Source organism: Tachysurus fulvidraco, chromosome 5, assembly GCF_022655615.1.
Source record: "Tachysurus fulvidraco isolate hzauxx_2018 chromosome 5, HZAU_PFXX_2.0, whole genome shotgun sequence".
Lineage (NCBI taxonomy): Eukaryota > Metazoa > Chordata > Actinopteri > Siluriformes > Bagridae > Tachysurus > Tachysurus fulvidraco.
The window spans coordinates 1484706-1510775 of record NC_062522.1 but is presented as its reverse complement, the minus strand read 5'-3'; the positions used below and the strand labels follow the sequence as shown (position 1 = coordinate 1510775).

General features: G+C 41.5%; 1 protein-coding gene and 1 long non-coding RNA gene across 2 annotated transcripts in view; both read left to right on the top strand.

The window, feature by feature from the left end:
- The first annotated feature begins 4413 nt into the window (after positions 1 to 4413).
- Positions 4414 to 5833, top strand: LOC125141243. The gene is made up of 3 exons (XR_007140626.1): positions 4414 to 4472; positions 5232 to 5348; positions 5782 to 5833. It is a non-coding gene; the product is annotated as an uncharacterized LOC125141243 (long non-coding RNA).
- A 664-nt stretch (positions 5834 to 6497) lies between these two features.
- Positions 6498 to 26070, top strand: part of LOC113649506 (NACHT, LRR and PYD domains-containing protein 12-like) — a gene marked incomplete at both ends in the record, with an annotated part of 52487 nt that continues 32914 nt past the window's right edge. The window contains 4 exons of the mRNA XM_047814011.1: positions 6498 to 8236; positions 17831 to 18004; positions 21516 to 21689; positions 22074 to 22250. Coding sequence (XP_047669967.1) covers positions 6498 to 8236; positions 17831 to 18004; positions 21516 to 21689; positions 22074 to 22250 — 2264 coding nt within the window. The remainder of the gene's footprint in view (positions 8237 to 17830; positions 18005 to 21515; positions 21690 to 22073; positions 22251 to 26070) is intronic.

Below are 26070 nucleotides of genomic sequence, written 5' to 3'. Positions count from 1 at the left end.
TATTGAAGCAAATTGTGTCAAACCACCCAATTATTGAGAAGAAACAGCATCATTCATCAACAGAAAGTAAGAAAAAGAATGCCTGTAGTAAAATTTGCACTGTATTTATTAGGCTTCCCACTTTTACAAATCAGTCCTTAAAGTTTGTCTTGTGTTGCGCACACACAGTGGGACTTTAACATATCTATAATTCAGAAATTAAAGAAACTGTATAATATTTACTAACATAATTTCTAAATTGTCATCTTTCAAAGATCCTCTGGAAAAACATAAAAATTCAATTAAAGAAGACAAATGCTGCTGCTCGTAGGGAGCATTTCAAGACTAGTGGTGGACCCCCGGAAAGACCAGAGGCCGATGACATGGGAGACTTGTTGAGTGCCCTCATCGATAGCCAGCAACCCCTGGAAGGTATCCCAGATGATGACCATATGGACAGTTCAGTTGGGGCACCTGTCCAATCTTCATTTGGTAGGCAACATGTGCCATCCTCAGACTTCAGTGAATATGTAATGATGTCCGTCATCTCTTATATCTCCAAAACAAAAATAACCAAAGAACTCAACTCAAGTATTGTTCTCTGATGCATCATCAATAAAATGTTTTTCAGATGACCACGTAAGCTTGGAGGGCCCGAGAGAGGGTACATGTCAGCCCACTACATCTGAGGCAGTCGGGAGGGAAGATGGTGTCGCTAATCTGGGCCGAAAGACCAAGAGAAGGACCATACATGAGAAACTGGCCATGGACTATCATGAGCACAAATTAAAGTATTTAAAAGAAGAACATGAAATGAAGGATGAAAATCCTTCATATTTAGTTGGCTTTGAAGGAGGAGGAGAGAAACATGAAGCAGCAACAAATGTTGTCCAGTTCTGGGTTCTGAAATTCCCTTTGCTTAAATAAAATTAATCTTGAAACCAATACAGGGCAATTGTCATAATTCATTGCCTTTGTGAAAAATGCTGCAAAGCAAAAACATCTCTGCAGGCTAGTCCATATCTGTCTTTGTTGGCTTCAACATAGGAATATCTAGAACTGCACCTTGTAGATGGCTTGGGTAGCAGCATCAGGGAACTTGATGTAGTCATCTTTTAGTTTACATATAGCATTGCAGACTTTGTGGACTATTTTGCACACTGTTGGTTTACTCACACCACACAAAGCTCCTGTTTCACGATGGAATGTTCCACATGCCAAAAACCTCAAGGTAATCAGAATTTGTAAGGAAGGAGGGATAGGCCTTCCCCTTAAAGAGTGGGATGAAATCCTTGGTTCAAGCTATATAATTGTCCGCTACATTTTTTTTGTACATAAGAAAACGGTCACGAAAGTGAATTTCATCAAACTCATTCAGCGGGTTGCTCCTGTCTATAATTGGCCACCGATCTGGTCTATAGTAATCCATTTTCTTCGTTTGCTGATGTCAACCTGAAGGCATAATCAGTTAATCTAAAGTTAAACCTGCCTCTGGCCAGGTTTAAATTATGCCATCACTTAAACCTAGACTACCTCTGATCGTCCTTTGGGAAATCTGACTTTATAGTTTAAGACTAAGAAAAGTCTGAGACTATTTTAAACCATGTCTGAGAAATGCTTTTTCAGTTAATCCAGTTTACATGTGCATTTAATTCTAAGATTAGTGTTAATCCCTGTCCGGGGAAACCGCCCCATTATCTAGTTACAGGTATGTCCGATCACAATTTAACCCTAGTAGGTAGAAAACTGATAAAACGAGATTTAAAAATGAAAACTCAATGAACAGTAAAATTTGTATTGCATTCAACCAAAGAAAGATTTACAACTGGTTGAAAAAGATTTAAAACAAATAAAGTGGGCAGACATCCTGGAGAAAAAATCTGGTGAACAGGACTGTCATGATCTTATGCTAGCTGTAAATGACATCTTAACCAAATATACAAAAAATAAGCAGAGAAAGTGACATACAAAACGAAATTGGCCATGGTTTAATAAAGTTATTTGGGATATGATGAAAAATCGAGATGTGGCGCTGAAAACATTTCTAAAATCAGGACTAACAATGGATCGATTTTCTTTTACAAATCTAAGAAATAAAGCTACAGCCGAGCTTAGAAAGGCCAAAGCCATTTTTTCCCTTGAAATCATTAGAAATGCACAAGGCAATAGTAGAATAATATGGAAAAATATTGATAAAGTCAAAATGTGAGAATATTTGTCTCAATATTAATGGAAAAATTATTGATGACTCTTTTGCAATAGCAACAAATTTTAATGAATATTTTTTAAATATTGTCCAAAATTCAGTTCAGAATTTTCGAATTGTTCATCCCCCTCTTATAATCAATGACAAATCTGATTTAAATCACGGTGCTAAATAGTAGCAAAGCAAAAGATATCTATGGACTTGATACTTCTTTTCTGAAACAATACAAAGATATCCTCTCTGATCCGCTGACAACAATGATCAATCAATGGATTAGTGAGGGTATTTTTCCAGCAGCTCTAAAATCTGCGATTGTTACCCCTATATTTAAGTCTGGAAATGAACAAGACATGAACAATTTACCGTCCAATAAGTATTCTCCCAGTTTTTTACTTTTGTGTCAAAAGTACTCGAAAGACAGTGGCAGAGCAACTTACCATCCATTTTGAATCACAAGCTCTCTTAAATCCAATGCAATTTGTCTTCAGACGTAAATACTCTACAGACTTTTGCATGTTGCTACCTCTTGGAAACTATCAGGGCATATGTGGATCAGGGAAGAGTGGCGGGAGCGGTCTTCCTTGATCTACGTAAAGCTTTTTATACTGTTAATCACCAGATACTCTATAGTAAATTAAATCAATATAGTCTCTCTGAGCACACTCAAAACTGGATAAGATCTTATTTGAGTGGCCGACATTCAATTCAAGTTTATTTGTATAACACTTTTTACAATAGACATTGTCTCAAAGCAGCTTTACAGAGCATAAACATAGAGCAGAAGGAAGACATAGTTAATGATAAAGGAAATAACGAATAATAAAAGAAATAAGAATTTACAGAATAAAAATTCTAGGTTATTATTAGATGTATATAGTTCACAATGTGTATGTATTTATTCCCCTATGAGCAAGTCTGAGGTGACTCAGGCAGCAGTGGCAAGGAAAAACTGCCTTAAATTGGTAAAGGAAGAAACCTTGAGAGGAACCGGACTAAAGGGGGAACCCATCCTCATATGGGTGACACTCGGGGTGTGATTGTAATATACAGTCATTTAAATGTTGTATTGGTGTGAGGTTCATGGACTTCGGATCTCCTTAGTATCACAGAGTCTAACTGGAGATGTCTCAGGATTCTTAGAGTCGGCCTCGGCTCAGTGGACGTCCAAAGGCTTCGTCCCATAGAGGACGTTGGGAGCTGGTACAATGTCTGGATGACTCGGGATGGGTACAAAGAGAGAAGCAGTGGAAAGGGATTAACATATCTGCTGTTCATAAAAATGTGCCGGTCATATGTACTGGTGCATGATATTATGGGATGTATTATGTGTACGCCTGACTAAAGAGATGAGTTTTTAATCTACATTTAAACTGGGAAAGTGTGTCTGCGCCCCGAACACTATCAGGAAGACTATTCCAAAGTTTGGGAGCTAAATAAGAAAATGCTCTACCACCTTTAGTAGACTTAGATATTCTGGGAACTAGCAGAAGTCCTGAGTTTTGTGATCTCAGAGAGCGTGAAGGATTGTAACGTGTTAGAAGACTAGTTAGATACATGGGAGCTAAACCATTAAGAGCCTTGTACGTAAGTAGCAGCAGTTTGTAGTCAATTCTATACTTAACAGGTAGCCAGTGTAGAGATGATAAAATTGGGGTTATATGGTCATACTTTCTTGTCCTAGTGAGAACTCTGGCAGCTGCATTTTGGACTAACTGTAACCTATTTATTAAAGATGCAGGACAACCACCTAGTAATGCATTACAATAGTCCAGTCTAGAGGTCATGAAGGCATCAACTAGCTTCTCAGCATCAGATACAGACAGGATGTTTCTCAGCTTGGCAATGTTTCTAAGGTGAAAGAAGGCTATTTTTGTGGTATGGGCAATATGATTTTCAAAAGACAAGTTACTGTCTAATAAACACCAGGTCTTTCACTGTTGAGCTACTAGTAACAGTACATCCCTCTAAATGGAAGTTAAATTGTCCCTGGTTATTATAAACGTACAGAAGCCTAACCCGGGTTATTATAAACATACACAATCCTAACCATGGGTTTCGGAACCATTATATGTGGGTGGGACAGGACCCACCCACTTTTTATTTGCTTCCCACGCCCGTGTGTGTGTGTGTGTGTGTGTGTGTGTGTGTGTGTGTGTGTGTGTGTGTGTGTGTGTGTCTGCGTCACTGCCCTTCCCCCCCTCTGCAGTATAAACTGTAATAAGGGTGAAAATCAGCAGCTCCATTTTGTGTGGAGTGAAAAGTAAAAGATTTCAGGAGTAAAAACACAGTGAGTATCTAAAGCTCTAATATATAAACACACTGAAGTGACACTAGATACAGAAGAGTTTTGTGGGTTTGTACTGAAGCTTTAATGTACACCGGTTGTTTTATAACTTGATAGCTTGACTATTTCCTGTAAGTGAACTCTGTGCTGATTCAGGGTTTAATTTAACACACCGATATTGGAGCAAGGCTGCCAACTCTCACGCATTCAGCGTGGGACTCACGCAATTGACCCGATTCTCACGCTCTCACGCCACGCCCCCATATTCTCACGCAGACTCGTGCAGCAGTGAGGAAAAAAAAATCGCGCCGCATGATTTCGCAAAGCAACGCGCAGAGAGACCAGAGAGACCGTGTAGTGAGTTTTTTGTGACAATTGTGAGGGAAATACACAATTTATTCCCATAAACTGTGTAGTCAGCCGTTCTCCCTCCCATCTGCACCGTGTGAATTGTGAACGCAGGCAGGTCAGTGAGGGCGCTCCGTTTAGGCTAGTAACTAATGTAACTTTGCATATAGTTTATATAGAATTAAGTTAGCGTTAGCAGAGTTGTTTGTTTTGCAGTACTGAGCAGTTATTTTACATAACTTTATCATAAAAAAACAGTACAAAAGCATTTCCAGATGACAAATATCTGGACATGCCTAGTAGGTAATGTTAATTATTATTTATTATTATTGGTGTTTACTGATGAACACATTGTTTAACAGTGCTGAGACAGCAGAGTATTAATTATTACTGATATTTCTGTTGTAATTCTAGAATGATGGAGGGAAAGAGATCAGACTCACCAGAACCCAGCTGTGTGTCCATGAAGAGTGACCAGTCAATGGGACGTCCAGTTACCTTCAGAGACAGAGACAGTTGTACTGATGTGAGGTCAGTATAGTGAGGTGTTTTACAGCAATGTTCCACCTGATCAAACTCACTCGTCTCATTATGAAGCCCTTCATGAGCTTTATCAGGTGTTGAAGCAGTAAAACACTAAACTGTGCAGTGCTGCAGCTCTCGGACTGGCAGTGAGGAAAAGTGCTTTAAGAGTTCAGTTCAGTCTGCAGTCCCTGAGCTGGAGGGTCTGTGGTGCTACAGAAGAACATTTACACCTGGGACATTAATGACTATATAAAGATTTTATTCATTTAATCAAACATTTGTTTCTAAACATGTTGGTGTCAGTTAGGAAATCCTGAAATCAGTGTATTGTGTTAAGAGGATAGTGTTAAATATCTGTGTCTGTATTTATTAGTGTGTGATTTGTGCAGCTATGAATACATATAGTCCATATTACATGATGGGTTTTGTTTGTTCACAGACCACAAAAATCAAACATCAGCACAAATCAGCTGGACTCTATATTCAAGGTGTGTGTGTTGTGTTTAAAGTGTGTAATGATTGTCTTGTGATCCCTTGTAATGTCTTGATGTGCAGCAGCATTAAGGGTAATCAGATGTATGAGTTTTAAATGTGATAATAAAAATAGACTTTTCTTCTTTTGATAAAATAAAAGTCTCTCTCACTGTGTAACATGATAATATTTAGATCTGTTCCTGTGTGTTTCTAACCAGGAGCTGGAACACAAAGTCATCACTCTGATAAAGAATGAGCTGAAGAGGTTTAGGAAGCTCCTGAGTCCAGATTACCCAGCATGCACTGAGAGGGAGGTGGAGGATGAGGAGGATCTGCACAGTGTCAGAGACGGAGCGCTGAAGATCACACTGCACGTCCTGAAGAACATGAACCACACAGATCTCGCTAACACACTGCACAACAGTAAGAGCTCTGAGTCATGACTTTATTCCATCAGCTTCACTTTAGAGAGAGGAAATAGTTTTAGATATGAAGACTTTTAGTTTTAAATTTTATTTTAATATCATGTTGTATCTGTTCATGGTCCAGCTTCAATAATATTTAGTACATCATTCAGGAATTAATAGCAGCGTTTGAAGGATTTTGCATTATAACTATTTATTACTAAACTAGATATTACTTTGTTTATTAGAACTCGCCTCTGTGTATCAGCCAAAGTTGAAGTCCAATCTGAGAGAGAAGTTTAAAAGAATTAATGAAGGAATCTCACAGCATGGAAGCTCAGCACTTCTGAATGAGATCTACACTGAGCTCTACATCACAGAGGGTTGGAGTAGAGACATGAATAATGAACATGAGATGAGACAGATTGAGGCAGCATCCAGGAGACCAGCAACACAGGAGAAACCCATCAAATGTAATGAGCTCTTTAAAGACAAGCCCATCAGAACTGTGCTGACTAAAGGAGTTGCTGGAATTGGAAAAACAGTCTCTGTGCAGAAGTTCATCCTGGACTGGGCTGAAGGAGAAGTAAATCAGGACGTCACCTTCATGTTTCCAATTCCCTTTAGAGAGCTGAATCTGATGAAGCAGCAAAATCTCAGTCTGAAAAAACTTCTTCATCACTTTTTCCCAGAAATAAGAAAACTAGAATCAATAGACTGTGACTCCTACAAAGTGGTGTTGATCTTTGATGGTCTGGATGAGTGTCGACTTCCTCTAAATTTCCAGAAGAATGAGAGATTGTGTGATGTGACAGAGTCAGCCTCAGTGGATGTGCTGCTGACGAACCTCATCAAGGGGAATCTGCTTCCATCTGCTCACCTCTGGATAACCACAAGACCAGGAGCAGCCAATCAGATCCCTCCTGAGTGTGTAGACCAGGTAACAGAGGTACGAGGCTTCAGTGATCCTCAGAAAGAGGAGTACTTCAGGAAGAGGATCAGTGATCAGAGCCTGGCCGATAAAATCATCACTCACCTGAAGTCTTCAAGAAGCCTCTACATCATGTGCCACATCCCAGTCTTCTGCTGGATCTCAGCCACTGTTCTAGAGAGAATGTTGGGTGGAGCAGAGGGTGGAGAGTTCCCCAAGACTCTGACTCAAATGTTCACACACTTCCTGATCTTTCAGATCAAACACAAGGAACAAAAGTACCATCAGACATGTGACCCTGATCCTCATCAGACCAGAGAGAGTATCATGGCACTGGGAAAACTGGCTTTCCACCAGCTGGAGAAAGGAAACCTGATCTTCTATGAGGAAGACCTGAGAGAGTGTGGCATTGATGTCAGAGAAGTGTCAGTGTACTCAGGAGTGTGTACCCAGATCTTCAGAGAGGAGTTTGGGCTTCACCTGGGGAAGGTGTTCAGCTTCGTACATCTGAGTGTTCAGGAGTTTCTGGCTGCTTTATATGTATTTTTCTGCTTTATTTTAAGAAATACAAATGTGCTTGTGGGGAAAAGCACTGGACTTTTTAATTTCCTCAGAAACATGTCTGATCTCCTCAGGAGTTCAGTGGACAAGGCCTTACAGAGTGAGAATGGACACCTGGACCTGTTCCTCCGCTTCCTTCTGGGTCTCTCACTGGAGACCAATCAAAGTCTTTTACAAGACTTAATGCCACAGACAGGAAGCAGATCTCACAGCAAACAGGAAACAGTGGAGTACATCAAGGAGAAGATCAGGGAGAATCCATCTGCAGAGAAATCCATCAATCTGTTCCACTGTCTGAATGAACTGAATGATGATTCTCTAGTGCAGGAAGTACAAACTTACCTGAAGAGAGGAGGTTACAGTCTCAGAGGAACCAGTCTCTCTCCTGCTCAGTGGTCAGCTCTGGTGTTTGTGTTACTGAACTCAGAACAGGAGCTGGATGTGTTTGATTTGAGGAAATATGATCCATCAGATGAATGTCTTCTGAAGCTGCTGCCAGTGGTCAAAGCCTCCAGAAAAGCTGAGTGAGTATTTTTATTTATAACTGTATTACTGCATGGTTTATTATTTTAATGTAACACTGAACTGCACTGTTTGGATTAATGTGTGTTAATAGTTCCTCTAATCATCTTTACACAAACCTCTGGTACTTTTACAGAAGATTGTGTCACTTTTTACACTAACGTTATATCTGAACTGAGGGCTGGGCCACATGGACAACATATATAACATCATATGAGGCATTTTATAGCCTTTATATATGAATCATGAAAAATTAAGTGTTCTCTAAAATTTATGTAAAAATATCTATACAAAATAACTGCATGCATTTAAGAACTAAAGACATTTCTGAACTAAACACCAGTGAAAGACTTTTTCTGTTCTGTTTATATTGAAAGTGACATTTAACAAAACTCTCACAGATGAGAAAAACATCAGACTGACAAAATGGGATCAATATGGATAGAAAATATAAAAAGTAAATATTAAAACACTCTAATGTCCTTCACGTATCTCTTTATGTTGAAGTTCCTCATCTTGTGTTGTGTGTGACACAGTGTTGTGGGGAGATTCACTCTGTCATGGCTTTTTTACTCAATTGTTCTTTCTTATAAAAATAAAACATAAATGATTTTTAAAACTTTAACCCAATATGAAGGAAAAACAAAAGTCTCCTTCAGTCTGCACTACTGCTAAACTTTACCAAGGACTGAGCTCGTGGTCAATAAAACATCAACCATCATTTTGGACCTCGACACATCGGACAGACGAAGTGGGAAAATGTTCAGCTTTATCTTCTTATTATGTTAGAAACAAGCTAGGCAGCGAACTCAGATGTGTGATTAAGATTTTCTTTCTCTAACACTGACCTGTTTGTAGAGGATGGAGTTTAAATGTGACTTTTTATATGAAGACTTTTATTTTGATGGGGTACTTTTTTCTTTGCTTATCAAGTGTACAAGCAGGTAAAAAGAGAGAGGATGAATAATGTGTCACAGGTGAGTGTAGTGTCGTGACCGCTGTTATTAAAAAGTCCTGTTTTGTTCTACTTGGCGCTCGACAAAGACACCAAACTGTTAATGATCACATTCTTGTTCTTGGGTCGTGATTGTTGTTAATCTGTTGTGGTTGAATTATAGACAGTTTTTTGTCTGGTTCACTGCATCAGAAGATGGTGGATGTGGTAAAAACAGACGGTGAACACGAAGACGGTCGGTCAGGTTTATCACCGTTACTGTTGAAGAGACGTCAGGTTTCGTTCTTTGGAAACTTTCTGTGGATTTTGGAGATTTTAAGCTGTGGACTGTGTTTGTATTTATAAGCAGCTGTAGTGAATCTATATTTTTGTTGTACAACATTAATAACAGACTGGTTTTGTTCTCTGTTCATCATTATGTACTGATAAAATATTACACATTGGTACACTACATTTTACTATGTCACTTATAGCCACCTGAAGCCCACCTACACAAATCCTTTAGTGTAACACACAGTAGTGTTGTGTTAGATTTGTACCTACAAGGTGGGTTAGATTTCCTGCTATGTGTATAGTCAGTGTTTTAGATTGAACAAACGAATGTCTGAATGTTGATCCATCTAAAGCTAATACTTGTGTATATACAGTGTGACTCATTTAAAGGTAAGAAGTTTGACTTTGTTTATTTCTGATGCTGTGTGCAGTCGTGCTGATGTGACGTCACTCTGTAAACAGGGAAGGAGCTCAGATTTGAGAAGAAAACCCCACGTTCACTTCTCAGTTGTGGAGGCATGAAAGACATGATCCCATTTACTCTGTGGAGAAAGAAGGGTTCACTAAGTTGTGTTGAAATAGTAACAGTGACATCTGTAGTAAACAGTACAATGTTCTTTCTAATATCCTTTATTTACATTGTTTATGATCGATGAGAGATTTTTACACATCTATATTTGATAAAAAATACAAATCTTGATCAAGAATCATTTATAAGGTTAAAAAATTTAATCTTTCTCTTTAGTTTGGATGTGTCTGGACGTATGTGAACACACCACCTGTACTCAGGTCCACACCAAACACCTGAACCAGTGTGTGTGTAAATCAGAGGTCTGGAGGTTACAGATTTGTACGTGTACGAGCACAGAGAACAACACACACCAACTGTTTTAGTGTCTCTGTGAAATCCAACATATAACTGAGTGTAAAGTACGACTAGTATTGTCATGTTATTACCTGGTAGTGTACAGCTGTATAATTCTTTATGTTCTGTAATAAAATGCACTGTATCTGCAGTGTTGGTTGTAGAAACTTGAACACAGATCAGAGTGTAGTGTTTGTAGGCTGGTGTTGTGAAAAATCTTAGTAAAAATAATTAAAGTATTATTCCTTACAATACTATAACCAAAGTAAAGTATTAAGCCTTGCAAAATATTACAATTGGTGTCATAAGACATATGTAGGCGATATTGCAGGCCAGATGTAAACAAGAAAATATGTTTATTGTAATCATAAACTTAGTAAAAGTAACGAGACTCAGTGCTGTCAGGCCTCGTCAGTCTGAGCTCTCTGATCAACAATGTGTGAGGAAGTGAAAGTCAAAAGTTCAGCTGAAACAGGCGTCATGTAGGGACAGACAACTGAATCAGGCGACCAGCTGGACGGACCTGCTGAATCTGAGATTGAGGGTCTAAGGGGAAAAGGGGAACGTGACCTTAAGTGGAAATAGAGAAACTAAGGCTTAAAATATGCATGTGCGTGCAAGCCCAATCTGGAAAGTGACAGACTGAGATCATAATGTTCAGCTCATAGGTTTAGTAAGCTTAAGGAGTCAACATACTGTAGAACTCCACTTATATACAAAGCAACATTATAACAGCAAGGGCTTAGCAATAACAGCAATACAACATAACCAATATAATCAAGAAATTTTATATTAATTCAAACTAATAAAGATAACATATAATCAATCAATTATATAATCAGTAGAAATCATATACAGTATAGATTAGCAAGAAATGAGATGAGGAAACTTACTCATTGTACTCATTACACAAGACGTCTGTGTTATGGAAGATTGAGTGGCAAATAACTCAAGAATAAGAAGAGACAAGAAGATCTCTGGAGCACATTTTTAACAACATTTTTAACAACGAAGCATATTTTTTAGTAAGAAGTCAGGAAAAACAACAGGGCTGACTTTTTATGATAAATTAAAAATGCAGACTTGTTTTTATGATAAATTAAAAAGGCAGACTTGTTTTTCTGGGAAATAAGGGGAGGTCTTATTGGGTATTCTGCAAAGTAATGGGAATTTAGAAAGGAGGAATTACCTGAATGTATAGAAGGCACGTAGAGGTGCCAGGGTATATATTGAGGAGATTTCCTTTGGATGGGGCTCTTGCTTGCTTGCTTGTTTTTTTGTGTTCGAACTTTTTGGGTTGCAGGTGGATGCTCACTTGGGTTTTTTCATTTGATTGCTTTTGACTTGAAATATTCCTTGAGCTCAATGGACTTGTTGGCTGATTGGCTGCAATAAAGAAGTTTGCTCATTCTCATCCATTTATGGAAAGCATTCTCATTGTTTAATTTGTATCAATTATAGTGTTAACAGTAAAGTTTAGTTTAAATAAATTGTAGTAGTAGAGATGAGCCGGATATTCGGCTGAAACGAGTGTAACCGAGCGTTTAACATCGGGTTCGCTTAAACTGAAATGAAACTAAAAATAAGAAACGGAGGCTCATCAACTCGTTTGATCATCAACTCTTTTATTGTTATTCCTCGCGGCGCACCAACGTGGAGCTTTTCCCCCCAAAAACTTCCCGAGAACACTGCCCTCCAGTGCGCATGCCCACACGGCATCTACGGCGAGCCCCGAGGGGAAAATGTATTAAACACACAAATCACAATGCTCAGTATAACATCAACATGCACTCCAGCTCACAGATTAAGTCTGTTACACGTCCCCCCCTGACAAAATAAATGTCCCCATTTATATAAATGAACAATAAACCCAATAAACATATGAGCATCATACATAAACAAAACACCTTAAATGAATCATACACGCTGCATTAAAGTGCAGAAGGAGCATATCGTAAGGCACAGTTCTATACTTTAACTTTGCATCACTTTCAAACACTCTTTAAACAGGACAGTGCATTGAACAAACCCCCAAACAATTGCAAACCAGAAACATAGCACCACGATACCACTATAACAGAACTAACAGTGATATTAATACAGAACAAAATGCTTGAAATGACCCAGAAGTTTCAAAACCCTCCCCGTTCTGCTCACATTTAGTTCTGGCTGTTTTTCCAAACAGTGCTCTGGCAGAGCACTCAGGTCACTCTGAGGGAGAACACACTCTTGTCTACTTGGCATATCCACCTCCGGGGAGGAGGATGTTGGGAAAGAATCGAACACATTAGGCCATGTCTGAGTCCATGACAGAGAAGGAATAGGCAATGTATAAGGCCGTATCCTATCGTAATGCACGACCTGCGCCCTCTCACCAGAGTCCAGAGGATTGACAATCCGATAAGTCAAGCCCAGTTCACCGCATGAGTCCATGACCTGAATAATTTTATAAGGACCCTTCCAATGGGGTGCCAGCTTCATGCGACTCTCAACAGGGTTGTTAAGCCACACCAAGGCACCCACAGTATAAGGCTGGTGACGCACTCCTCGATCATGATACATTTTCTGACGCTCATGAGCAGCCTCGCTATGCATGCGTGCACTGCCGAAGGCAGAGTCCAGTTTTTTCAGCAATGAATGAACAAAATCAGTATGGGATCCTGTCATATTGGGGGCAAGTGCACGAGTCGGTAACAGTACATCAGCAGGCACCTGTGCCTCCCGGCCATGGGTCAAAAAGTACGGTGTGAAATGAGTGCTGGAGTGAGGTGACGTGTTGTAAGCGAAAGCAACATGTTTCACATACTCATCCCATTCCCCTCCATGGGTTAGCAGTGTCTCAGCCAACTGGTCAGTCAATGTCCTGTTAAAGCGCTCAACCATACCATCCGACTTTGGGTGGTAGGGAGTGGTACGTGTCTTTTTAATGTTTAGCCACTGGCAGAGGCTCTGGATTATCTCCGCCTGAACTGGCGGCCCTGATCCGAATGCAAAGTCTCTGGAACACCATGTGTCAAAATGTAATCCTCAAGCAAGAAGTTTGCAACAGTTAGTGCTGTCTGGTTAGGTAATGCATACAAATTGACAAATTTTGTGAAATAGTCCTCAACAACTAACACATACTCTCTCAAAAGGACTGACTGTCTTGGAACCTCCCATAGGTGCTCGGTGGGACGGAACAGGACCTCGACGCATCTGACATGCTCTGCATTGCTCACACCATGCTCTGATGTCCCTGTACATGGATGGCCAGTAACAGAATTTTCTTGCCTGCTCCCACACACGCTCAGAAGAAAAGTGGGCAGAGGCTGGGGCCCCATGCAGCTGTAAAAGAATATCAGGAATCATAGCATTCTGATGTCAGGATCAGCCTGTTGCGAGGCCCTAATGTCCCATGTATTGAAAGAAAGAGTGTTCATAGAAATCGTATCCGAATCAGGAACGTCAGATAGGTGCACAGCCGTACCTCCCTTTGCAGGTTTAACAACTTTTAAGGGACATGAATTGTCACTACTTGGTTGACCTGAACTCACCAAATTGACTTCTGACATTCGATTATTAGTGGACTCTGTGCCAACCTGGTCAGGTGTTACCGGGCGACAAGACAGAGCATCAGCATTCTTTTGACGGGTCCCGTCATTGTGAATGATGATCCAATTCAGTGGATTGAGTTCCATAATCCATCGTCCCCTCCTTCCTGTTGGGTCGTTTTCAATAGACATACGCCGCAGAGCTAACAGGGGCCGATGGTCTGTAATTATGGTAAAAGAAGAAAGTCCAATGTAATGCCTGAATTCCCTTACCGCCCACACAATGACCCACAGCTCCCGATCGAAAGTGGACCACCGCCTCTGTGTGGAGTTCAACGCCCAGCTGGCATAGGCGAAAACATGCTCCAAGCCGTCTCTATCCTGGGCAAGCACAGCACCGACCGCCAGGTTGGACGCATCTGTGTGAATTTTAAACGGCACGTTGAAGTCCGGCAGAATCACTATAGGCTCAGATGACAACACATTTTCAGGAAATTAAAAGATTCATCACACTCAGTAGACCACACAAAGGGCATATTCTTACCAACAAGCTGGTTCAGTGGAGCGGCATATTTCGAAAAGTCTCTGACAAAGCGTCTGTAATATGAACAGAGTCCAACAAACGCTCTGACCTCAGATGGGGATTGGGGAACTGGCCAGTCCCGAACCTTCTCCATGTTCCTAGGATGAGGCTGGAGTCCTTTCAAGAGAAATAACATGACCCAGAAAAATTGATCTCTCGCAAGGTGGCACTTTTTCGCATTTAGTTTCAGGCCGGCAGACTGAATTCTGGAAAACACATCCTGTAAGCTCGATAAGTTTTCGTCAAACGTTTTGTTGTAAATCAGGATATCATCCAAATATACCATGCAGACGTGCCATGGGAGCCCCTTGAGGACTAGTTCTATCAAACGTTGGAATGTAGCAGGAGAGTTTGAGAGGCCCATTGGCATGGATCGCCACTGATAGAGTCCCTGCCCCGTCGTAAATGCTGTTTTTTCTCTGTCCTCCTGAGCAACCTCCACCTGCCAGTACCCATTAGAAAAGTCCAAAGTACTGAACCACACCGCGCCTGCCAACGCATCCAGTGTATCATCTACACGAGGTAGTGGGTGAGAGTCTTTCACAGTCACGCTATTTAAGCGTCTGTAGTCAATACAGAAACGCCAGATGCCACATTTCTTTTTAACTAACACAACTGGTGATGCCCAGGGGCTGCAGCTCTCCTCAATGACACCATCCGCCAGCAGACCCGCCACTTGTCTCTCTATTTCCATACGTTTCTCAGGGGACACATGATACGGGCGTTGTTTGATAGGAGCCTGCTCGCCCGTTCTAATGTGATGTTTGATTAGTTTGCATTTTCCTGAATTCCTCCCGGAGGAGCTAAAGACATCATTGTATTTTAACAGCAATTCAGAAAGTGACATTTTTTCAAACTCCGAAATTGGTGACTCATCCAGTGATACCGGGGGCGTCACTCCCATTGTTGATGTTGCAGCTACATCAACCGGAGCCAGAAGCAACTGAATACCTCCAACAGAGTAAAACTCACCCAGGTGCATACCTTGTTTTAATGAAATGTCCTGTCCAGTAGGATTTAAAATCCGAGCTTTCGTTAGTCCATTTTTAACCGTGGTTACTGTATGAGCCACCACCAAATTGGACGAATCTGCCACATTAGGCTCCAAATAGCCATCAAAGTCCTCCAACATTTGAGCCACATAAGGTGAATAAACTCTAACAGGTACAACTGACTCACTGAGGGGCGGTAAGGAAATTGTGGTTGCTAGGGACACATTGCAGCATAAGGGAATAAAGTCTTTGCTGGTAAGGAGAGGAACAGACATGCCCCACAATTGTAACTTTGCCCGCTTGAGGTCCAGTAAGGCATGAGTCTTCAACAGGAAGTCCCACCCCAACAGCACCGTCTGAGTGGTTTCTTTCACCACATGAAATACGTGTTACCATGACTCCGTTCCCAGTTGAAAGGTCATTGTTATAGTGCCCAAAGTATCCAGCATCTGTCCATTCACGGCACGAGCTGCCACATACTCCTTCTTCAGTGGGCGATTGCGCAGTGCTGGGATGGACATGCGAAAATCAGCACTAATGAGAGACACGCTGGAACCAGAGTCAACTAAAATTTGAACCTCCACACCTTCAATTACTCCCCGCACATATGACACCAGCAGGCATAGGTCAGTGTTATCGGCATCATTAGAGTCTTTGAAAATAGAGTTACTGCCAGTAGTATTGTCAATTTGAGAGCCCTTAATCAACATAGCTGGTGTTCGGGCTGCAACATCAGCTACAGTCCGTTTCCCGGCTCATTATGTCGCTCCCCTGCACTGGGAGAGATAAAAAATAAAATGTACTCCACGCTTTCTTGAGTCATCCTCATAGCTGTTCCGTATGCGTGGACTAGGACTTGGACTGCGTTTAGTAGGGTACCGTGTAGAGTATGAGTCATTAACATCACCATAATCCGTACCTGACCAATACGTGTCGCAGTGTTTGATCCACTGTCTCTCAGGTGAACGACCTCTCCGTGACTGGCATCCACGGCCCCCACAGCAGCACTGACATATTCCATTAGATTGAGAGCGGCCCCATTGCCAGTCCTCCTTCGTTTTAGAATTCACTTTGGCATTGAGTTTTTGGTTTTCATCTCCTAAACGTCTCAATTCCATCCTCATGTCCCTCATTTCATCTGCTAATCTTTCAACTGCTCTGTACAGCCCAACATTGTCTCTCCCAGACTGAATAGCAGCCACTGCCCCTTCGTCACCATCGCTATGAGCGGTATTCACAGCCATATAATCAGACTTTATTACATCTCTGGCATTTTCACACCGACCTGCAATTATGACGGCCTCCTCCAAATCCGTAGCTCCTTGCTCATGACATTTAGTTCTGAGTACTGGATCCAGACCAGCCAAGAAACAATGAAATTTTTCCTCCCTTTGAGCTCTCTCTCCATACTCAGGAAAGGCATAATCAACCAGCCTGCTAATCTCAGCCGCAAACACTTCCAAACTTTCCTGCGGAGCTCTGGGCTGAGCTGAAAGGCTGGCTCTGAAGCGATCCATAAACTGTCTTTGCCCGAATGCCTCTTTGAGTTTATCTTTAACAGCTGTGTAATCCGACTGAACAGCACCAGGGAGGCTGTCCCACAGCAGAAACGCCGCACCGGACAAACGTGTCGGTAGAATTCTCGCCAGTTCATAATTGTAGGCTGCAGTGCCATCATCCTCCGTGAGCGCTCTGACCGCGACCTTGAACTGACGCGCCCAGCACAAAAAACTCTGCTTTTCATCACCGGAAAACGGCGGTGGTAACTCGATCCTAATGTGCCTGCTGCTCGGGTCACGTCTCGGATAAACACCGAACTCCTCCTTACACCACATGATGTTCTCGGTTGTATGAACTTGCGTACCCTAACTAACTAAAATTTCGAAAGCTAAGCTAACTAATAAACATCCGTCGCAACACCGAACCACGCGAGCCCTACAACAACAAAAAAACAAAACAAAAACAAAACCGCAGATACAGATACAGATAATTCATATGGTTAACAGATACAGATACAGATAATGCTGTACTTGCTCATCCCTATTTAATAGTTAATTTAAATGGTTAGTATTAAATATTCGGCTAAAAGTCTGAAAGTGCGGTTCACCCTGCGATAATTCCACTCGGAGGCAGGCCCTGAGTTTCCGACACTGCTAGCTCTCACGTGTGTGTTATGTACATGACCTAATGGTCTTATAATAAATTGTAGCTGAGAGATTGTGGAGTGCAGAAAGACGTCCCTGCTCCTGTAAATGTGCTGATGTGGTGTCCTGTCCTCTGATTTGTGTGTGTGACACAAACACACTGATATTTCTGTTACATCTTCAACTTTAGCTGTATTATGGCTGTGTTTGTGTGTTTGAGATCAGTGTTTGATATTTCATCATTTCTCTTCCAGTCTGTATCGGTGTAATCTGACAGAGGAAAGCTGTAGAGTTCTGTCCTCAGTTCTCAGCTCAAACTCCTCCAATCTGAGAGAACTGGACCTGAGTAACAATAAACCACAGGATTCAGGAGTGAAGCTGCTCTCTGATGGACTGAAGAATTCACACTGTACCCTGGAGATACTGAGGTACACACACACACACACACACACACACACACACACACACACACACACACACACTGTGTTTAAGCTGCATGGTTAATTAGCTCTTGATTACACAGTGACACTGATACAGTATATATACTTGTGTCTACATAACTATAAAAACTGATTTCATGTGTTTGAGTCGAACAAGAGAGATGTAGAGGGAGAAAAGCAAGGCTCCTAAAACAGATCTTTAGGGAACTCCAAATGAAAGTTCATGTTGTCTTGATGAGTGACTTCACAATTGACTATAAAACTGTCTTGCACACAAGTATGATGTGAACCAGTTTAGTACTGGTCCTGAGAGACCTACCCAGTGCTTAAGTCTGTGTAGAAGAACATCCTGGTCTACAGAATCAAAAGCTGCACTCAGGTCAAGAAGAACAAAGATGGAGATGTGACCAGAACTGGAACTTAGTTACAGATCATTTAAAACCCTGAGCAAATGCTGCACAGCACAGAACATTTGTGTTTAGTGACACTAAAACTCTATAAAAGGTAAATGGGAGTTATTGTGACTTATTAATGTAACAGCAGCTGAAGACCAAAATGTGGAACCAGTTTACAGGAAAGGTGAATTAGGTGTGAATGTGGTGAAGGGAAAGGAAACGGTTGGAAGGAGAGAAAAAGAGATCTACACTGTACCCAGGTGATCATGAACACTGTAATGACGAGTCGGCAAAATCCATGTGAAGAAGTTTTAATGAAGAAAAGATAAGACAAACAATCCAAAATCAGTAAGTAAAGACCGGGTCAAAAAACAGGCCGAGTCTGAAATAAGTGTAACAAACAGTCCATGAGGAGAACAAATCACATCCACAAACCTGAAGAAACAATAATCCAAAGAGCAAAAACAGGGTCAAGGGTAATCAATATCACCATCAGAAACAAAGCTAATTCACACCATATAGAAAAAGACTTATTTATCTGATCTGTGTATTGAGGGTATTATGGGATGTGTCTCTGTGTGTGAAGGTTATTAAAAAACACCACCAACAGTTTTACTGTCTCTGTGAAAATACTGAAAGATCTACATCACTTCTCACATCAGAACACAGTGTGTAGATCAGTGTACATGACACACACATTTAATAACATACTAATACTCTAGTCATACTAAAGTGTTGTACTGCTGTAGCGTCTGGTACAGGTCATTTAGATTTCATGTACAAGGCACACAAAAGGGGGAATATGTAGTGTCTGGTACAGGTCATTTAGATTTCAGGTCCCAGGCACCCTAAACTTCGGCATCTACTCTTCAATCAATCAATGAGCAACCCAGTTTTACGATTTATATTGAGGGCTACATTCCACAGGGTCACACACACAACTGGCTCCAGAATGACTGGAGCCTACACAAAGACCAGATAACCCCATGCCACTTCTCTGATTGAACTCTTAGGGGCCCTCAACCAGAACATACACACACACACACACACACAACACAATGAGATATTCCTTTTACTAATAAAACAATTAGATAATATACTCTAAGATTCTTATTCTTATAACCCTGTTGTAATGTGTTTCTTCTGTTAAGGCTTGCCTGACTCAAAATTATTTGCTCCTTACTTTCCTGACAGGAGCGTATTTTATTCAGGTGTAAGATCACAACACTGTATTAACATCAGTTACACTTTGATTACTGATCTGTGTATGTAATGTACCGCTGCCTTTATACCGTCATTCCCTTATATGTTTAATATCCAAATGACCACAAAATTATTGGTTACTCATTTTTCAAACAATGGTGTATTCTATTTGAGCACTAAAGGCGCCATACCGTCTTAATACACCTTGGATAAAACTTTAAAGTCATCTAAAAGTTTGATAGCTAAACCATGCCCACAGACACCTGAAACAAAGGGAGTTTTTCCCTCCGAAATATCAGGCCGTAGTATTGGCCATCTCCCGAAAGATGGGTGAAGTTCGCGACCTTTAAATTGTCACAAACACCACCAAGCCATGGTCAGACTTTCGGAACAGCTTGGAGACGACTCCATCTTCCTTCAAAGAAGTTCCAGCAAGCTTCACTTCCAAGAACGACAACTATTCTGATCTTCAGGAGAACTTGGAAGAACGTCTGACCCCACCCTAACTGACTACAGAGATTTCTCTGTTGCATCCGGACTCTTGTGCAGTAAGCCAATGCAAGTAACCATTTCCTTTATTTAGATGCGTATTTTAAATATGAACCTTGTATTGTGTCTTGAGGTGAATTTAAGTTTCCGGTGACGATTTCCCAGTTAGGGTGTGATTAATTTTGAAGTTTAAGCTTGCCATTCCTTTCCTTCCTTTCTCTAATTTCTTCTTTCTAGTCTCTTCTTCCCTTTCCCCAATTTTAATTTCTTTTGTGTTATTTTATTTTCATCTTCGTTTTCCCTATTTTCTATTGTTTGTTTGTGTAGTTAGTCTTATGTTGTGTTTTGTCTCATTCATTAAATGCCATATTTTTGTGCCACAAGTGATTGTCTCTGAGTATCGCTCACAAACTTAAGGTACCTGCAACATCTGGTCTGAACTACATGCTCTATTAAGTTAATTTAATTAAAATTACGGTGTAAAGTAAAAGGGGAGTGAACCTTCCTTGGCCAGGAAGATACCTCCTTCATAGAATTAATAAAGGTTACACGGACTGTTCGGCGGACAAACAGACCAAATAAGTGTAACGTTAATTCCATTACAGTTAATTTCAACTTAGGTTAAAATATTTAGGAGTCACTATAACACATTATAATTACTTATAATTATTTACCTTGCTTCTCGAGCCAAAATCGCTACACAGCATTTAAATAAAGATGTCGTGACAAACAGAAGTAATTAATAAACCAGCTTTTATCCTCCAGAAACATCACTCTGGTCTCTAAATAGCTCTAACAGTGAACTCGAAATCTTCTGTCAGCTCAGGTGTTTCCCAAAAAAGAGAATTCTCTGTGTAAATACTCCTACACACACACACACACACACACACACAATACTACTCCTATTTACAGTGTTATCTGTCCTCATGGAGCTGCTACCATTTTATAGACCTGTTTCTGTTGTTCAATGGGAGCAAAACTATTCCTGAAAATGTTTGTAACACAAAGTAAAAGTGTGTACAATGTACACAGATCTACACACTGAACACACTGTAATGAAGCAGTAAAGGACAGTGTGTAAATGTGTAAATGTTCTCCAGCAGAACTTTCCCCAGAGCTGCTGAACACACTGTATGAACATCTCTCTGCTAGAAATAAAGAGACGTGTTTGTTCAGAGTGACGTCTCTGTTATTATCTTCTTACAGAAAGTTAAATACATCTCAGTCTCATATGAGCTGAGACACATGGATCTGTCCAAGAGCAGTCCAAGTTTATACACAGATGTTCATGTTATATTTGTATCCTGATATTAGAACCTTGTGTTCAGGTGCACACTTTATTTCTCACTGATGGAAACACCTCAATTCACTATCAGACAAATATATCAAACACTTCATTATTTCTCTTCCAGGCTGCGTGAATGTAATCTGACAGAGGAAAGCTGTAGAGTTTTGTCCTCAGTTCTCAGCTCAAACTCCTCCAGTCTGAGAGAACTGGACCTGAGTCACAATAATCTGCAGGATTCAGGAGTGAAGCTGCTCTCTGATGGGCTGAAGGATCCACACTGTACACTGGAGATACTGAGGTACACACACACACACAGACATACAAACACACTATTACACATACACACTCACACACACACTCACACACATATACATACACACACACCACACACACAGACACACAAACACACGCACACACAGACCACACACACTCTCACACACACACACACACACACACACACACACACACACACACACACACACACACACACACAGAGTTTTAATAAACACTACAACATCCAGTTCTCCTCTGTGGTAACTGTAACTGTAGTGATCTGATATATTGTCATTGTTGTGTGTGTGAGATGGAGAGTAAATGTACTGTATATAAAGATTTTGTGTAGTTCATGTTTTCAATACTAAACCTGAGTGTGTTAAGTGTGAGAAGGTTTTCTTTCTTGTAGGATGTGGGACTGCAGTATTACAGATGAAGGTTGTGCTGCTCTGGCTTCAGCTCTGAGGTCAAACTCCTCATCACACCTGAGAGAACTGGATCTGTACCTTAATAATCCAGGAGAATCAGGAGTGAAGCTGCTCTCTGATCTACTGAAGGATCCACACTGTAAACTGGAGACACTACGGTGAGTTACTGACTTACTGTCTCTTTACTGTATGATATTGTGTAATATTCACTGTGTGCTGTAAAATGTCACATCTAATCTGTGTATTTATGCTTCTGTTGTTCATAAGCAATGTGTTTAAATGTGTCTGTAATTCTGTCCTGTTGTGTTTTTCAGCATTAATGATAAGACACTCACCTGGTCTGGTGTATGACAGGAGTCTCTCCTCAGACCTTTTTTCCAGGATAAAGCAGTTATGGTGGTGAAGCGTTAGAACACGTCCCACATTTCCAGCAGTTTGGGAGCTGAATCATTCATATTCAGATGTAGAAGATCCATAACAATAACTGTGACTGATCACATCCTTTTATCCTCTTCACAATTTAACATCTTTTACAATCCAAAGTCAAATCCTTCAGCATCTACACACAACACAGAGATATCATCACATCATCACACTGATTACACAAATACACATCCATGTGTTACAGATGTTTATACATTATTTTTACCTCTTTAATTGTTTCTCAAATTTGTTTCTCCATAGATGATTGACTCACAGATGTGATCTTGATTCATTTATTTTCCTTTAAAATGTACTTTTACTTGTTATTTCTCTTTTCTTTCTTTCTTTCTTTCTTTCTTTCTTTCTTTCTTTCTCCCATTCTACAATATTTAATTAAAAATGTAACATTATCTTCCTCATTCATTTCATTTCCTTTTTCTTTTTCTATAATTTCTCTAAACTTAAAATCATAGTTGTTTTTCTTTAAACTTTCTGTATTTAGAACCCATACACTTTGTCCCCTTTCTACATTATTCCAGTCTTAAAAAATAAAAGCTCATGATACTCAAACTTGTTTCCTTATATCTGATTTTGTCTGTAAAGTTTTCTACATTTCTTGTACATAAAATAAAGTCAATCTTTGTCCTGCAAGTTTTTCACTATTTCTCTTCTTTCCTTCCTACATTTCTCTCTCTCCACACGTCTATCAGGTTTTCACTCAATAGATCCTTTAGTTCTTTTCTCTCTGTATCTGATTTAATCCCATCTGTCATATGGAGTTTACTGAAAACAGTCACTGCAAGTCCCATCATTATTATTTCTTTATGCTTCTTTAAAATTATTTTTAAAGGATTAAATAATTCTTTCTTTTCTTTTTTATCTGTTGGGTCATGTACATTTACTAAACTGACAAAAAGGAGAGCTAAAACTTCACTGTGTAAAGGCAAATTCTAGTGTTTCAGTGCTCTTATTTGTACCCTGTGTGTGTGTGTGTGTGTGTGTGTGTGTGTGTGTGTGTGTGTGTGTGTGTGTGTGTGTGTGTGTGTGTGTGTGTGTTCATGCATCCTCCCTGGCTACTGAAGTGTCTCCCTTTGAGTTATCACCTCAGCAAGGCCACATTCCATTTTCAGTTCTTATCGAGCACCTGCACACACACCCCTAACAGCGTGACCATTGCCCTGCCTGTGCAATGACAACAGATGGCACATGCACACAATTAAGAACCTTTGGTCCAGCATCTTGTATAAATAAAGAACGGCCTTACATCCACTCAACTCACTCTGTTCAGACTTAGGTCAGGACAGACTGACTTCACACTTGCAAGTGTAATGAATAAATAAGTTTGATATTCCACAGGACTCTGCTGCATTCTTTTCTGCAACTTAGGAAAAGTTCACTTGAACTATAATCTCTGATTAATAGAATAGAATTTCCTTGACATTTTCTGGGGGCTCGTCTGGGATAGTTCGTTTGTCTACAGGACCACCTGAGAGATGACGGGACTGCTGCAGAAGTCACATCAAGTGTCTGACCCAAAGGACAGTGGGACTCAAGAGTGTGAAGTAATTATACTGACATACGTGTCCTCTAGTGACACTAGTTTTCAGATTGCGTAGGAAACCCTTCCACAATCCCAATAAAGGATGTGTCCTAGTTTGCACGGGTTAGTATTGAAAACACAAGATCAACAATTAGTGTTGCTCTTACCTTGAACGCAGGTATTCTTCGAAGTCCCTTGGTCTTCTAACAAAGGATCTGCTCCAAGTTCTTCTACCTATTCTATTGATTGAATCTTTAGATGAAGGAGTCAGACTTAGACCTTTTTGTCTTTTTGTCGAGCAGTGGCTCGACTCTGAGCTCCTCCCGAGTGGCCGAGCTCCTCACCCAATCTCTAAGGGAGCGCCCAGCCACCCTGCGGAGTAAACCCATTTCAGCCGCCTGTATCCGGGATCTCGTCCTTTCGGTCATGACCCAAAGCTCATGACCATAGGTGAGGATACGAACGTAGATCTACCGGTAAATAGAGAGCTTCATCTTGTGGCTCAGCTCTTTCTTCACCACAACAGATCGGTATATCGACCGCATCACTGCCAAAGATGCACCAATCCGCCTGTCGATTTCCCGCTCCATCCTTCCCTCACTCGTAAACGAGACCCCAAGATACTTAAACTCCTCCACTTGAGGCAGGAGCTCTCCACCAACCTGAAGGGGGCAAGCCACCCTTTTCCGACTGAGAACCATGGCCTCGGACTTGGAGGTGCTGATTCTCATCCCCGCCGCTTCACACTCGGCTGCAAACCATCCCAGTGCACGCTGAAGGTCCTGGTTTGAGGAAGCCAGCAGGACAACATCATCTGCAAAAAGCAGAGACAAAATCCTGTGGTCCCCAAACCGAACTCCCTCCGGCCCCATACTGCGCCTAGAAATCCTGTCCATATAAGTAATGAACAGGACCGGTTACAAAGGGCAGCCCTGCCGGAGTCCAACATGCACCGGGAACAAGTCTGACTTACTGCCGGCAATGCGAACCAAACTCCTGCTCCGGTCATATTGGGACCGGACAGCCCTTAACAGAGGGCCCCGGACCCCATACTCCCAGAGCACCCCCCACAGGTCACCACGAGGGACACAGTCGAAAGCCTTCTCCAGATCCACAAAACACATGTGAACTGGTTGGGCAAACTCCCATGAAACCTCCAGCAACCTGGCGAGGTTATAGAGATGGTCCAGTGTTCCACGACCAGGACGAAACCTGCATTGTTCCTCCTGAATCCGAGGTTCGACTATCGGCCGAATTCTCCTCTCCAGTACCCTGGCATAGACTTTTCCAGGGAGGCTGAGGAGTGTGATCCCCTGTAGTTGGAACACACCCTCCAGTCCCCCTTCTTAAACAGATGGACCACCACCCCAGTCTGCCAGTCCAGAGGCACTGTCCGCAACCTCCACGTGATGTTGCAGAGGCGTGTCAACCAAGACAGCCCCACAACATCCAGAGACTTGAGGTACTCAGGGCGGATCTCATCCACCCCCGGTGCCTTGCCACTGAGGAGCTTCTCAACTACCTCAGTGACCTTAGTTTGGGGAATCGACGAGTCCACAACTGAGCCCCTTCCCTCTGCTTCCTCAGTGGAAGACATGTCAGTGGGGTTGAGGAGAACCTCGAAGTATTCCTTCCACCGTCCGAGGATGTCCCCAGTCAAAGTCAGCAGATTCCCACTCCCACTGTAAACAGTGTGAGCAGGGCACTGCTTCCCCTTCCTGAGGCGCCGAACGGTTTGCCAGAATTTCTTCAAGGCCAACCGATAGTCCTTCTCCATGGCCTCACCGAACTCCTCCCAGACCCGAGTTTTTGCCTCCGTAACCACCCGGGCTGAAGCTCGCTTGGCCCTTCGGTACCTATCAGCTGCCTCCGGAGTCCCCCGACCCAACCAGTCTCGATAGGACTCCTTCTTCAGCTTGACGGCATCCCTTAATTCCGGGGTCCACCACCGGGTTCGGGGACTGCTGCCCGACAGGCACCGGAGACCTTACGGCCACAGCTCCGAGCGGCCGCGT